General features: G+C 49.7%; 1 protein-coding gene across 4 annotated transcripts in view; it reads right to left on the bottom strand.

Annotated features, from left to right (window-relative positions):
• Positions 1-2,502: 2,502 nt before the first annotated feature.
• The window catches only part of TFCP2L1 (transcription factor CP2 like 1), a 69,000-nt gene continuing 56,126 nt past the window's right edge, over positions 2,503-15,376 (bottom strand). For 2 of the 4 annotated variants that reach the window (XM_040228942.1, XM_040228940.1), the window contains 3 exons: positions 15,068-15,234; positions 10,823-10,874; positions 2,503-9,784 (listed from right to left, as the gene is read on the bottom strand). In XM_040228942.1, coding sequence (XP_040084876.1) covers positions 9,738-9,784; positions 10,823-10,874; positions 15,068-15,234 — 266 coding nt within the window. In that variant the 3' untranslated portion in view covers positions 2,503-9,737. The remainder of the gene's footprint in view (positions 9,785-10,822; positions 10,875-15,067; positions 15,235-15,376) is intronic. The other 2 variants (XM_040228943.1, XM_040228941.1) reach the window with 1 other exon arrangement.

Genomic DNA, 15,376 nt, shown 5'->3' with positions numbered 1-15,376 from the left:
CTCTTGCCCATCTGGAAGGATCTGGGCAGGGGATGTGCCGGTGGAGCTTGCCTGCCTGGGCCTGGCTGGCTCTCCTGCGGACCGCGGGAAGGTAGCTTGCTGCTGGGCCCTGGGGTCAGGGTAGGGGGGTCGGGGTCGGCTCTAGGTCCCAGCCACTGGGAGAGCCTACCCACGGTAAGCTGAGAGCACCCCTGGGACACACCACTCTGCTTGTTGTGTCCTTCTGCTCACATTTGAGTTCCCTGCTGGGGCAGAGGCCACCCGTGTGGTGGACAGCCAACAGCCAAGCCAGGCTCCAGCCCCCAATGGCTCTGAAACCTCATCGAGCTCCTGAATTCAACTCTGAACTTTTGAACCCAGTCCTGTCTGACCCTTCTCAGTTTCAGGACCTCCATGGCTGTGTCCCACCACCCCTTTAGAAAACAAATCAGACCTCCCTTCCTCTGCCCAATGAGACCCCATGTCAGTATTGTCAAAAATGTGGGGCACATCCCACTGATGGGCTGGGAATCAGAATCTGCATTTTTTTAAAAAAGCAATTTATTTATTCATTTTAGGCTGCATCGTGTCTTAGTCGTGGTACTTGGGATCTCTGAACAGCACATGGGCTGCTTTCTCTTTGTGGAGTGCTGGCTCAGTAGTTGCGGCTCGTGGCTCAGTCGCCCCATGGCATGTGGGATCTTAATTCCCTGTCCAGGGACTGAAACCAAGGCCCCTACATTGCAAGGCAGATTCTTAACCACTGGACCACCAGAGGAGTCCCTGGACCAGCATTTCTAAAGAAGACATAAAATGGAATCATTCAAGTATTATTTGGTGAGACTCTTAATAGGTGAGTGTTTACTGGGTAACATTATTAATCCAAAGAATCACAGTGTTATCTGACCTGATCCCCAATCTCCCCCATAAGATGCAGGAAACATAAGAGACATGGGTTCTATCCCTGGGTCAGGAAGATCCTCTGGGGGAGGGCATGGCAACCCACTCCAATATTCTTGCTTGGAGAATCCCATGGACAGAGAAGCCTGGAGGGTTACAGCCCATAGGGTTGCAAAGATTCGAGCATGACTGAAGCAACTTAGCACACACCCCATGGTGTCAGTCTTCTGGATCTTGGAACACATCAAGCTATCCTCGCCTTGGAGCATCCCCACCCCAGCTGCTCCTGCATGTCCCTGGGAGCCTGGTCCTGCCCAGCCTTGTGCTAGGTCACACATCATCACAGAGCATCCTTGGGCTAGATAGTGACAAGGGTCTGGGACGGTGGCCACTATGGATGTGCCCCCATTGGGCTTAACACAGCCCACCCACTGAGCAAGCTTCAAAGACCCAAGGTCTCCTACGGACATAGGAGAGAAGGGGGCAAGGCACAATTTTTGAATGCCACAGCTCGAAGACACAATATAAACCAATTAGAATCAAATGGGTCCAAGATGGCAGACAAGTCAACTTGATCTTCAATCAGCAAGTTAAATGACACACCCAGAGGTACCATGATAATCCCAAGGCACTGTCAAAAGACCAAAAAGTGGGCAGTGGCCCAATTCCTAAAAATCTCCACCCCTTCCCCAAAATAGTTGGAATAATCCTCCCTCTCATTAGCCTATGAAATACCAAGCCCATAGAAGCTAACCACATCACATTTCAGGGCTGATGCACTTGTCCTATGCGATGGCCCACACTCTGTGTAGTGTGTCTCTCTCTAGATAAATCCACTTCTTACCTATCACTTTGTCTCTCACTGAATTCTTTCTGTGATGAGACATCAAGAACCTGAGCATCACTAGGTCCTGAAACCAGGTTTTGGCTGGGTTTGAGTTCCAGCACATGGGTTAAAGTCCTAATCTGAGGTAAGCAGTTTTACTATGAATATGGTACTAGCCCCAGAAAAACCCCATCTGTGTCTGGGGCTCCACAGGATGAAGGCAGGGACAGGCTGGCCTGGCTGCCCAAACAGCCAGGTGTCTCAGCCCAGGACTAAGAAGTGCTGGCCCCTCCCTGCCTCACCCTGCCAGTTGTCCTGGACAGAACAGCAAAGCTACCTCTTAGAGATTCCACAAGCCATGTGGGAAAACGAAAAAAGGAAAAAACTGTGACCCCCATGGACTGAGCCTGCCAGACTCCGTTGTCCATGGAATTTTCCAGGTACGAATACTGGAGTGGGTTGCCATTTCCTACCCCAAGGGAATCTCCCTAACCCAGGGATCGAGCCCAAGTCTCTTGCATTATTTGCACTGGCAGATTCTTTATCACTGGGCCACCTGGGAAGCCCCTGAGGACATTATGCCCTGTAAAGTCAGCCACTTACAAGAGGACCAAGACATATGACTCCACTTATAAGAGGCCCCCAGAGGAGTCACATTCACAGAGACATAAAAGAGAAGGGTGGGTGCCAGGGGCTGGGGGAGCTGCTGTTTAATGCTGAAGATGGTAAATTTCCTGTCACATACATTTTATTACAAGTGAAAAATATTAAAAGGCCAGAGGTCTGAGCCACACAGGTTTCTTACAAATGAGTTTTATTTGCATTCTGACCCAAGCACGGAACCTACACGTAGATCTCTTGTCTTCACAATGGTACAGTAACAAGTGCAAATATGCTTTATTTCAGGTACAAAAACGTGGCAGTGTGACAACTTCTGCTTTGGTGCCCACTCCCCCCTACAACCCCTCCCAATGTCACGCCCACCTGACCCATCAGAGGGCCACACCACCCCAACTGAGATGCCCGCCACCTTAAGAGAAGAGTCACCCCATCTGGAGAAAAGTGACGAAGTGACATTTCTAAAAAAGAAATCACTTTCTATACAGGAGCACTGGTAAGCACAGTAACCAAGGTGTTGCCCAGCAAGGGGAGGGCTGGTGGGAGGCACAAAACAATGACTTCTCTTCTGTCCCCCTGCTTACACCCCTCCCCCCACCCCCACCGCAGGGCACAGAGCCCAGGGATGATGTCATCAGGAGAGTGAGCACTAGGGATGAAAGGACTCGCCCGTGCATCTGGGGCAAGAGTGCGGTCTAGATGCAAGATCGGGACCCTGGCTCAGCCCATCAATAGTCATAGGACCTGGGCCCCTATCTGATTTCTCAGTCTTGATTTCCTCAACTAGAAATCAGCCTATGGGGCCTCAGAGCTGTGAGGAGGCTCAAATGGGACAAAGGCAAAGCACAGAGCCCAAAGTCTGACTCAGGCGAGGCCAGTCAGCATCATCAGCGGTTGGTGCTAATGGAGAGCTGGCTGCAGCGTCTGGCCATCTTCACTGGAAGCAAAGGAGCCGGGGCCCAGAATGGGCAGCCAAGCCACAGGGAGATGGGACCACCCCAGCATGAGGCTGCCTATGGGCCAGCTTCTCCCAGGGTCAGAAGTGAGCACTGGGTCCAGGGAACCCTTGCAGAGGGCAGGGAAACCCTCCCCATCATCAAGCTGAAGCTGTCACAAGCCAGTCCCTCTGTTGGGGGAAGAGCTGCAGACATGTGGAGGGGGCTTTGGGGGACCCCAGAGCAGCTGAGAGGTCCTCAAGGTGCCAGTAGAGGTGGAGGTTAGGCCATACCTCCTGGGGCGGTAAAGTCCCAGTGACCTAAGTCAAGAGACCACCACCCACCAGGCCCCGGAGCCGGTACTGTATTCTCCCCACAGCCAGCTCTCGGACACAACCTCCCGCACCCTGCCCCGCGACCAAAGGCCCTGCAAGTCTCCAAGAAGTGGACAGCAGGAGGGAAGGGGCAAGAGCAAAGGACTATGACTCCTGAGCAGCTGGGGCAAAGACTGTCTGGGGGAGGGGGCACATGACTAACAGGCGGGGTGGGGGTCTGGTTTCAAAGACTGTTCAGCTGAATGATCCTCCTGCTTCAAAGCTCCAAACAAAATACTTTTATTATTTTTAAAAGCCCTTATTTTCAAGGATACTATTCAACATCATGTAGGGGGCATACAGAGTAACAGAGGTCTAGCTCAGCAGTGGGCAATGTTTTTCTGTGAAGGCTGGATGAGACCTATTTTGGGCTTTAAGGGCTTCAAGGAGGCAAATAAGAGAAAATGAGTTTCCATAAGTTTCAGATGATGAAATTCAAACTATAATAACTGAGTACAGGTTTTGGTATACAAATGGGAGTGGAATAGCAGAGGGGAGGACAGGATGACATTTCACTTCATTGAGTTCAGTGTTCCCTGTCATCAAACAGACTACAAAATGCAGCAAGAAGCTGCATTTGGCCTGCAGTTGGCCTGTCCCTGATGAGCAGGTGTAGGGTGATCGTTGAGGAGGTGGAGTGACGGGTACCAGGGCTAATTATATTGGTCTGTCTTTCAAGAAGGATTGAAAAATTTTCACGATAAAAAGTTTCCTGGTCCCTGCTAGCCCCCTGCAGGCCGCCACCCCTTAACCCATCCCTGTCTGGGGCTCCACAGGATGAAGGCAGGGACAGGCTCACACACTCCCTCCTGGGACAGGCTGGCCTGGCTGCCCAAACAGCCAGGTGTCTCAGCCCACAACTAAGCAGTGCTGGCCCCTCCCTGCCTCACCCTGCCAGTTGCCCTGGACAGAACAGCAAAGCTACCTCTTAGAGATACTACCTGGGGATGCTGCCACTAGAAAGTCCCTACATGGCCAGGTGAAGACCACACCCTCAGAACTCAGTCATTTCCCACAGGAGCAGGAGGGAGGAAAGCCCAGCCTTTACAAGGTGCTCTGGGGAGCTGGGCAGAGGCTGCATGGAGTTCTCAGGTTGGGGAAGGAGGTGGGGGTGGCTTGTCTTGTACTGCACTGCTCTGCCCCACAGAGTGGAGGGAAAGGGGCCAGGAGGTGATCAGAGAGGATGTACAAATACTTCCTACTGCCTGGCCTGACTGATGACATCACACACAGAATACGCAACCCAAGGGGACACAGGGAACGTGAGGTGGCTGCAAGTAAGACCAAGTCTGAGGACCTTGCTTTGGGGGTCCTGGTTAGATGTCAGCTCCCAGCATTGCTCTGCTCCCTAGGGCAGGACTGAGGATGGGCCTTTCCCCACAATTAGGGCAACAGTGCCCTAATCAGTTTTATCAACTTAGTCCGAACCAGGAGCATCACGTAAGGTCTAAAGGGAGCAGCAGTCATCACTCCATCTAGGTGAGCTGAAGACACTCAGGGCTGCCCTCCTCATGCCAGATACAGGGGCAGAGAAGGGGATTCATGTGCATCCATGAACATGCACATACATAGGCATGCATGCATGCATGTCTGTCACACAGACATAAAGCCAGCCAACAAGGAATCCAGCTTCAGGCTGCAGGGAACAGCTGGTGGCCACTCTTAAGAGCATGGATGGAATCAAGTCACCCTGGCTGCAAGCTAGGCTGGATTCCTAAAGACGTGGCTAAGATGCAGTGTCTCACACTGAAATGCATGCAACCTCGCAGAGCATGTACCAGTCCAAGCAGAAGAACTGAGGCGCTGTGTACCACTAGGAAGCACGCATGTACATGCCACCCACCCACAGTGCAACTCTGATGGAGGGAAAAAAGGAATGCCCCCCTCAGACACACTCATGCCTGAGTCAGTCACAGCCCCAGAAGCCTCCCAGAGAGGAGGTGAGGCCCAGAGAGGCAGAAAAAGCACGCCAAGTGAGGGCGTAGGAGCCCAGGACTCCTGGCTCTTGGTCACTTGCTTTTCTATCTTCTCTGAGCTCCTGGGGGCTGCCTCCCTCTGCTCCACTGACAACAGCAAAAGAAGCTCTTCCATTTTTCTCATTAACTCGTTAATGATTTTCAGAACTTAACTCATGCAGGCCAGCCCCTGAGGCCGGTCTGGACTTGGAAACTTGTGACGCACTGCTCAGGCAGCTCCACTCTGCTCCTGGGAAAGTCCCTCTAGGTTCATGGCTCTTCCCAAGAAGCCCAAGGTGGCCGGGGAAGGAGGTCACCAGGACAGCATCTGACCTTTGCTTAGTACCTTACACTGAGACTCCCTGCCCATCCTCTTTCCAAAGGCCTACCATCCCTTCCTCCATTCCAAAGCCCATGTCTTTATTATAAAGGGGTGACTCAGTAACCAGGAGAAGGTTTATCACAACCTTGCAGACAACTGCCCAGCAAAGAAATGCGATGGACTGAGAAAAAAGCACTCCACTTCGGGTTTCTGGTTCAAGACAGTGGCTCTGGTGCACAGTACATCTTCTGTCCCTCGGGGGATCCCTTTTAAAATTTGTTGCTGCCAAGGAGCAGCCACAGCTCAGAATACGTGGGGGTGGAGGGGACTGTTCTGGGAGGGGCCACCCTGTCCAGCAGGCTCAGACGCTGGACTCAGAGCACATAGGAAAGACAGTGGACAGGACTGAAAAGGGCACAGCTTTTCTGTACTTTAATAAAATGAAAAAACTAGACACAAAATCTAAACACCTGCAGCTAGCTCCTCTGACCCCTGTGGAAGGAACAAACTGCTGAATTGGGCAGCTAAAACATTTTGGTACCAAATGACTGTGTATTCTTCTTTGGTATTTATTATTTTCTACTTCTGTGTAACCTACAAGACTGAACTATAACCATTAGGAGAAGGTAAGCAGAGCTGATGCAGTGTGCATTCCAGATGAAAGACTCCACCTACAGCAAACTGAAGGTCACAGTTCTTGACTGGACCCTTATTTTGAATGAAGAAATAAAAATAAAATATTAGCCTACCACATTTTTAGAATTAAGATTTTAGCCTGTCATCACTTGGCCTGGGAAGTGGCATCTCTTGGGTCTAGTCAATTGTAGATATCTCAAAATGCCAGAAGTCACAAGACCAATAACCTATTTCTGGTTCTGGGGGACCTTTGGCAAGTTTTTCTACTTCTGTGTGACTTGGTTTCCTCAAAACAGAAAACGATTGATCCTAACCTTCCCCTAGGACTGATGTGTGGAGCCACGCACCCAGAAAGGCTGTAGATCATCAGAGAGTGATGTCACCCAGTGTTGCTGAAACAGGGAAAGAGGGAGACAGAAAGAAAAGAAGAGAAAGCCATTTGTAAAACTGGTGGAGCCAAACATGGGCTGGAAAAAAAAAAAAAAAAGGTGAGCATCCTAATGACAGTCCCATGTCGCAGAAAAAAAGATCCAGTAAGAATTAGGGCCCATTATCAAGGGTATGAAGACAATTCTATGGAGACCCCAATAGTGTTTTCAACAATTGGTGCTGGGACAGCTGAATATCTACATGCAAAAGAATGAAGTTGGACCCATACTTCACATCATAAATGCAAATTAATTCAAAATTAATCAAAGACTACTGGAGAGCTAAAACTAGAAAAACTGTTGGAAGAAAACATAAATCTTCTTGACCCTGGATTAGGCAATAGTTTCCTTAGATATGACATCAAAAGTACAAGCAACAAGAGAAAAATGGTATCTTAGAGATCATTAACATTAAAAACCTTTGTCCTTCAAAGGACATCATAAGAAAGTGAAGACAACCCCCAGGAGTGGAGAACAGTTTGACACCTCATATATCTGATAGAGGGTCTGCATCTAAACTATACACAGAACTTCTACAACTCAATAATAAAAAGACAAATAAGCCAATTGCAAATAGGCAAAGGATACATTTCTCTAAAGAAGATATATAAATGGCCAGTAAGCACATGAAAAAATACTCAACATCATTAGCCATCAGGGAGATGCAAATTGAAACTCCAATGAGACACCACTTCTATCATCAAAATGACAGTGGGATGCTACCATCCAAATGACAGATACTAGCAAGTGTTGGTGAGGATGGAGGAGAACTGGAGCCTCATACACTGCTGATGGCAATGTAGGATGATGCAGCTGCTTTGGAAAACAGTCTGACAGTTCCTCAAAAAGTTAAACATGGAGTTGCTAAATGACACAGCAATTCCAGTCATATGTATATTCCTAAAAGAAAACACACCAAACCGTGTGCAAATACTTCATAGCAGCATTATTCACAATAGCCCCAAGACAGAAACAACTCAAATATCCATCAAGTGATGGATGGATAAACAAAGGCAGTCCATCCATGGAATGAAATATTATTAAGCTATTAAAAAAAGACCGAAGTACTGATACATGTTCAATATGGATGACCCTAAAAAACACTATGCTAAGTGAAAAAAAAAAAAAGACCACAAAAGACCACATATTGTATGATTCCATGTACATGATATGTCTTGGGTGATGAAACTGTTCTAAAATTGATTGTGGTGATTCTGTGAATTGACTAAAAAAAATCACAGAACTGTACACTATAAATAGGTAAACTGTATAGTATGTGAATTATAGCTCAAGAAGGCTGTTACATGCTCCCCATCCCCCCACCCCCAAAATGGAAAGGGAATGAGAAGCCTGTCCTTACAGAGCAGTACATCATACCTGTGGTCCAAGCATTATTATTACCAGAGCTTCTTCCACTCTCAGAAATGCCCTGGTTTAGACGACAAATCTATGTTATTACCCTATCACTATGTGATATCAAGCAGGTGGCTTTGCCCCTCTAGGCTTCAGTTGCTCTGTCTGTAAAACAAGGTCTACCCAGTTAGGATCATCTCGATATTCCCCCAAAGCATTCTATTCCCCCAGATCTCCACTTGAAAGGCTGTCAGGTCCTGCTTAGTTGGTCACAGTGCTCACCATGCTTTGTTAGATGAACCTACATTAGCAATATAGATCACAGGGTCCCAAGTAACAGAGACAGACACTGATTCCTGAGTCTACTGGTTATCTAAGAAAGGTGATCCAACCATTCCAATGCAGGAGAAACGCCCAAACACAGCCTCTACAAATGAAAAGAAAGAAACCTTCAAAGGGGAGTCCTCCCAGAAAATACACTGTCCCTAGGGAGCTTGGGAAGGTTGGTGGTCTTCTCTAAATGGGATTTGGTGAGTCCATCCAAGAAGACTGGGCATCAGGAGAGTCAAGGTCATGTGATCCTACAACAGGATGTTCACTTTCTAGTCCTCCTCTACCCACGACTGCTTAGGAAATAAACTTACACCCAAAAAAGCCCAAGAGGAATCATTTGGTTCTCTTCCCTTTTATACTCATGAGAACGTGCCTAAAAATAGTCTTTTCTCAGCCTCGTCCTCTCCTCCCCAAGGGCCTTAGAACCAGGTGGCTCCGTAGTATCTACCCCAGCAATGAAGAAAGGCAAGGCCCCCTCTGGGCTGTGAGCAGCAGCAGACACTTAGAATCAAGGTCAATGTGAAAAGAAGCAGAAGGCACAGAGTCAACCCAACACCCATCAAGCCATCAGGAACAGGAAGGACAGATGCTCACCAGGATCACCAAGACGGGAAACTGACACGGAGACAGGACAGTCTCAAACCACCCCCATGTAGTCAGCCGCCCAGGGACCCAGCCAGTTGGCAGAGAAGAGGGTGAAGGCCTGCGGGAGAGGCAGAGCCTTCTCTGGAAGCAGGAGAATGGGCGCAAGAAGCCGGCACAGGTGGCACCTGGGTACCTGGTGAACTAGCCTCCAACCAGGGGAGCAAGAGGTTTCAGAGCAGATGGCCCCCGGTGGCCTTTTCAGATGGAAGGACTGGGAAAAAGAACAGGGAACTGTCCCAAAGCTGGGAGCTAAGAGGAGGGGAGAGAGGAGCTGCTGGCTTTCTGCCCTCTAGACCCACAGCCTCCGCGGGTCTATGGTTTTCATGGGCTGAGCCAGGTCCCTCCTCGCCACAGCTTCCAGGGGTGTGATATCTCCATCCAAGGGGGTCCGTGGGGCTGGGGGGCGGGAGGCAGCTGCCCACTCTGCATCTGCTCAGAGGCCGCATTTCAGGATGACATGGTAGCCGTCGTTGCTCTCGGCTGCAAGAGACAAACACTGAGGTGTTAAGGGAAGAAAGGCAGGCGTGGCAGTTTCTGGGAGCCACGGGGTCAGGGTACCAGCAGACGCTCTGCCATGGATGCTGGCAGAGGCCACCAAAGTAAGACTGCACAGAACAAAGATAACAGCAGAGATCCCAACGCACACCTTCTCAGCTGCCTTGTTGAGCTTCTTTTTAACAGTGGGCTTTCTGCCACAGCCCAACACCCAGGGACTAAAGGGCCTGCAGGTAAGGAGGCCCTGGATCTGATGGCTGCCAGGGTCTCTGAAGGCACTTGGTGGCTGGATCGAGAGAACAAGGGGAGGAGACTGTCCTTGTCACAGTCCAGGGCCTCTGGCCCGGTGAGGGGCTTTCATTCCTGTATAACTCTGCACACTCATCTGCACCAGCCCTACGGGGGTTGGGGGAGGGGGTCATAGCTGGTCTCCCCTTTCTCCTGGTAGAGGAGTTCCTTCTCAGACCCCTTCCTTGGGCAGGCCCTTCATGTCCCCCCCACCTCCACACACAGCCCCAGGTCCCCAGTCCACGGGGGCTGGAGGCTCAAGTGCTACTGTGCTCCATGGCTGCTCCTCCTGGAGACCCACACTTTTTTTTTGGACATGCAGCACGTGGGCTCTTCGTTCCCTGACTCTGACCAGGGACTGAACCTCTACCCCCTGCATTGGAGGCGCAGTCTTAGCCACTGGGTCAAGCAAGTCCCAGACTCATACTTTAGAGCAACTCAAACGTGTCTTACTTCTCCTCGGCGCTGGGTTCGTGGAGCACACAGTAAATGGCCAAGATTTCCCTTTCAAAGTGACCTTGGGGCCCACCTCTCCAGTTCACACACTTTTGAGGCTGAGTTTCCCAGGAACTGTGTGTTTCTTTTCCCCGGAGGATGTTTCCAAGTGACACTCACTCAAGGACTCCCCATGCCAGCCTCACTTACCGGCCTGCTCTCCCCTCACCCAGTTAACCCAGGGGGTAAAGCCAACATCCTTTAATTAAATAAGAGAGGGCAGAGAGGAGCAGGTTTTACCTTTTAAGGTACTGAGGATGAAACAGGATTCATCTTGGAAATTCTGCACCATCTGAAAGGCAAAAGAGAGACCACGTCACCTCAACGAGTTGAGAGAATGAAAAGCCTCAGTGACGCAGAGCCCAGCCACTCACAACCATCAGAAACGACAGGAGCTGCATTGACACACACACAGGATGACAGTTATGTCTTACTTTCACGGAGGAAATATGATGCAGAGTCAATGGACAGAGAAATTATAGTTGTTTGCTTTTTTAAATGTATTTGGCTGCGTGGGGTCTTACTTGCGGCATGCAGGATCTTTTTTAGTTGCGGCATGCAAACTCTTGGCTGTGGCATGTGGGATCTAGTTCCCTGATCAGGGATTGAACCTGGACCCCCTGCACTGGGAGTGCAGAGCCTTAGCCACTGGACCACCAGGGGAAGTCCCACAATTACAGTTTTGAGTAACAAAAAATTAAACGTAAAGGACAGAAGAACCCTGGAAGGGAATTAAAATGTCAACATTTCATACAAGACTCAATTGTTACTGATTTTCTTTCATTTTTTAGTTTTCTGAGTGATGGGGACACATTATAGGAGCAGATGTATGTAAAACAGCATGAGATAAAAAACTAAAGTGCTTTACACAGGGAACTACATTCAGTATCTTATAATAACCTACAATGGAAAGAATCTGAAAAAGAGTATCTATTAATGTATGGAAGCTCAGCTGGTACAGAACCTGCCCACCAATGCAGGACACACAAGAGATACGGATTTGATCCCTGAGTTGGGAAGATCTTCTGGAGAAGGAAATGCAACCGGCTCTAGTATTCTTGCCTGGAAAATTCCATGGACAAAGGAGACTGGCGGGCTATAGTCCATGGGGTTGCAAAAAGTCTGACACGACTGAGCACACACATGTACACACACACACATATACACACACAGATGTATAACTGAAATCACTGTGCTGTATACCTGAAACTAACACAACATCGCGTGTTCAGTTCCCTGTGGCAGGAACCAAACAATGATTCACCAGCCCCCTCTCTCTGGAACTTTAATTAATAGTCCAGTGACCTTGGACAAGAAAACTTCCTGTCTCCAGGCCCTGTCTGTCAAACGGGCTGTCCTGATAAAAAAAAATATATATATAACCAGGATGCAGAGCAATAGGAGGTGGCATCCTCTCTGGTGGGGCATCCATCCAGACAGTTGCTTTCTAGGACCGTCCGTCCATAGGAGCCAGCACAGAGGACCACACATATATCTCCTGCAGATGGGTGCCCCAGCCAACCTCCTGCGCACACACACACAAAGCACACCTAAGGATGTTGAGAACAGCACCGTGTGTGTGAGTGAAAGCTAGAAACAGCCCCCTGTCCCTCGGTAGTAGAAGCAGCAGCAACAAACTGTGGCCTGATCACACCCGGGCACTCAGCAGGGCCGGCGACCCCCAGCAACACCCCTCAAAGTACGTGAACCACAAACTTAAGTCCTGAAGAATACACTCCTATTCCACTTATAGAAAGTTTTAAAATAGGTGAAATTAAACAACATATTGAGGAAGAACCAGGGAATACAAAATTCAGACCAATATGTGGAGGGGAATGTGGAATTAGTTCACAAAGGGGCTTCTAACAACACTGCACTAACCTGAGTGCAGATATTGAGTATTTATACTTTAAACTCTACAAATGAGCTTCCTATACTCTAAATATGTATGCTATATTTCACAATACACATTTAAAGACTATGAAAACTACACATACCTACCTAAACATACCACAACACACACACTGGCCCACAGGACAGCAAAACCCCTTTACCAATTAAAAAGTGCAACCTACATTTTGTTGCCTGCTCTGCTGATGGCCCCAAATCCTGCACATCCATCTACCTGTCGACCCCTGCCCCTCCCCCAGGCCTAATGACGCGTGAAGTACATTTACGCTATGCTGCCGCCGGTTCCTTCGGGGACTCTTGGCAGCCCCACCACTGGAGCATGCCAAACCTGACGCAGGGCCCACACGGGCTTAATCAGTAACTGCCTTGTTTAATGAAGTGCCCTTGCACCCCAGGGGCCGGCTGTGCGACTGGCCGGGCTGCCTCCAGTGCTCTGGGCAATTAAGAACCAAAGGTTTCCAATTGATTCGAGGTTAAGAGGCAAGGGGACTTCGGAGGAATTAGAGTCACCTACTTAGCGGAGGTGGTGTTGAGTTCTATTCTCTGCTTCACTGGCTTAACTGCCTGCTCCGGGGGGCATGGGGCAGGCTGGGGAAGGAACCCCCTTAAGGGACTGGTGAAATTGCAAGGGTTCCACGAATTCTTGGCTTTTGTCTTCACGACAGAAATGCGTTATGAGATCAGACCACTGCCTGATGCTCAGGGTGCTTTAACCTTCCTGGCTATTCTAAAGTACGTGCTTAGGCCAGTAGCTCTGGGCTTCTGTGCTTTATGGGGGCCAAAGAACAGCCACCCTAGATTTGAATATGACGATGTGAAAGCAATTCTGAGCTGATGACAAAAATAACAAGTTACAGATCAAGTCCCTTGTTCAAATGGATCCTGGGTGTGTGTTTTAAAAACCCACACCTACACACACTCTGGCAAGCAACAGACACACACAGACACAAAATTATCCTCCTTGATCACATCAAATCTAATCTCAACTCTTCAAGGAAAAGAGAGAGGGGAAGAAAAGGACCTTTCATGCTTGCTTTCTTCTGGTTTATGCTGCCTGATTTCTTACACAAATTGTGAATTACTTTCTAATTATAAAGGAAGGAAAATACCACCTTGTCCACTCCCAGGATGAAACTCCCATGAAACGGGACTCAGGACTCCTGTGTAGGGAGCTCAGGCAGTCATGATGACAACATTAGTAATGCTACTGGTGATAATGCCACTGATGATGACAGTTTATGCAGGTCATTAAAAGCCTTACACGTTATATGTTATCAAATTTAAAGCTCTCTCTCCAACATTTTTTTGCCCCCCAAAACAAATACTTAAGCTAATTTAGCATCTCCTGGTACGTGCCACTGTTTCTTCATTTTATCCTTACTACAACCTGCTCTTTGGGTATAATTATCCCCATTTTGGAGACATGGAAACTGAGGCTCAAAGACATTACATAGATTTGCCCAAGGTCACCTGGCTATGAGGAGCCAGTCTAGGTGGAGACTTCAGCTCGATTCCAAAGCATACCCTCTCCCGGCCTTCCCGACCACCGTTCCTGGACTGTTTCCCCCATCGCCCTCTGTAGGTTAGTGGGTGGAGGGTCTGCTGCAGACTGGGCTGGGGTTCCTTCCGCCCCTGCTCCCATCAGCACAGCTCTGTGCAGAGGCCTCATTTCAGGAGTGGTCAGAGAGCCTGCCGTCTCGAAGCTTGAACTCTGCTGCTCTGGGCCACCTGTGTTTCTACCACAGCCTGAGCTCTTAGGAGCTGTCCACCCGGGGGCCATTATGCAACCTCTCTGTGCCTGCTTCCTATCTGTGAAATGGGCTCATGACAACACCTGCCTCACAGGGAAGCTGGCAGGACTAAATGAGTCACTTAGAAGGCTGCACAAACATCGTGAGCACTGTCGAAATGCTAACACTTATCATCAACATTATTACTAAGAGAAAGGGTCCAGCATAGGACAAACTCAAAAGCTTCTGTTCTACAACACGCAGGAATGCTGAACCGCATCAGCAAACCCATTTGATGAGCTCCGCTGGAGCCAGCAGTGGAATCTGATCACTCTGGGGCACCGTTGCAGCTGGGCTGTGTTCTGAACCTGTGTCCTCTCTCAGGGGCTGCCTGTGCCCTGCAGAGGCTTGTGTGGCCAGGGACAGATCCTGGAAGGCTGCAGCAGGCACCTTCACCACTCAGCACAGGATGCTTCTATTACCTAAGAGCCAGGTCATCTCATCAACCCAGCCCATCTCACATCCCCCAGGGCTGCTGCGTGCCCAGATGAGCTCCTGTGTCCTCACTGCCCTGCCTGGCAGTGCCCGAGGCAGTGGTGCAGTCTCTGCTCCCAGTTCGTGCAGGGCAGGACATAGGGTGGAGGGGAGACAGCTATGCCAAGCCTGGTCCTGGCCTCAGACCCCTCTCTCCAGGCTCTCCTGACAGAGCCTACTGCTGAGAACAGGTGGAAGGTGGATGAACCCCATCTTCAGGCTAAAGTCACCCCCAAGCCCTGCTGGGCACGTTTCTTGCTCCTGCCCAGAGCCCCAGGTCAGCTCCACGGGGTGGGGCCACAGCACTCACCTCGTTGCTCACCACCACGTGGATGCCCGTGGGGCCCTGGCGGTACACCCGGTGGATGTGCTGCGGCGAGATGCTGTACAGGTTGGCGATCTTCTCGATCAGCTCCAAGGTGGTCAGCTCCTCCAGGAAGATGGCGTGGTACACTGGAGGGCGGAGGACAGGTCCTTCTATAGAACAAGCGTCTGCTTTCAAAGGAGCCTACCTACCAACTCTCCCCCCACCCCCTCGAACCAAGAACTAACCCAGATGGACTCTCGGATCTGGCCATACTGGGTGCACCTCTAGAAGCCACAAGGCCCCTCCCTGTGC

Source organism: Oryx dammah, unplaced genomic scaffold (assembly GCF_014754425.2).
Source record: "Oryx dammah isolate SB20612 unplaced genomic scaffold, SCBI_Odam_1.1 HiC_scaffold_27, whole genome shotgun sequence".
Classification (NCBI taxonomy): Eukaryota; Metazoa; Chordata; class Mammalia; order Artiodactyla; family Bovidae; genus Oryx; species Oryx dammah.
Note: the sequence above shows the minus strand (reverse complement) of the source record. Positions and strands in the feature narration are given on the sequence as shown.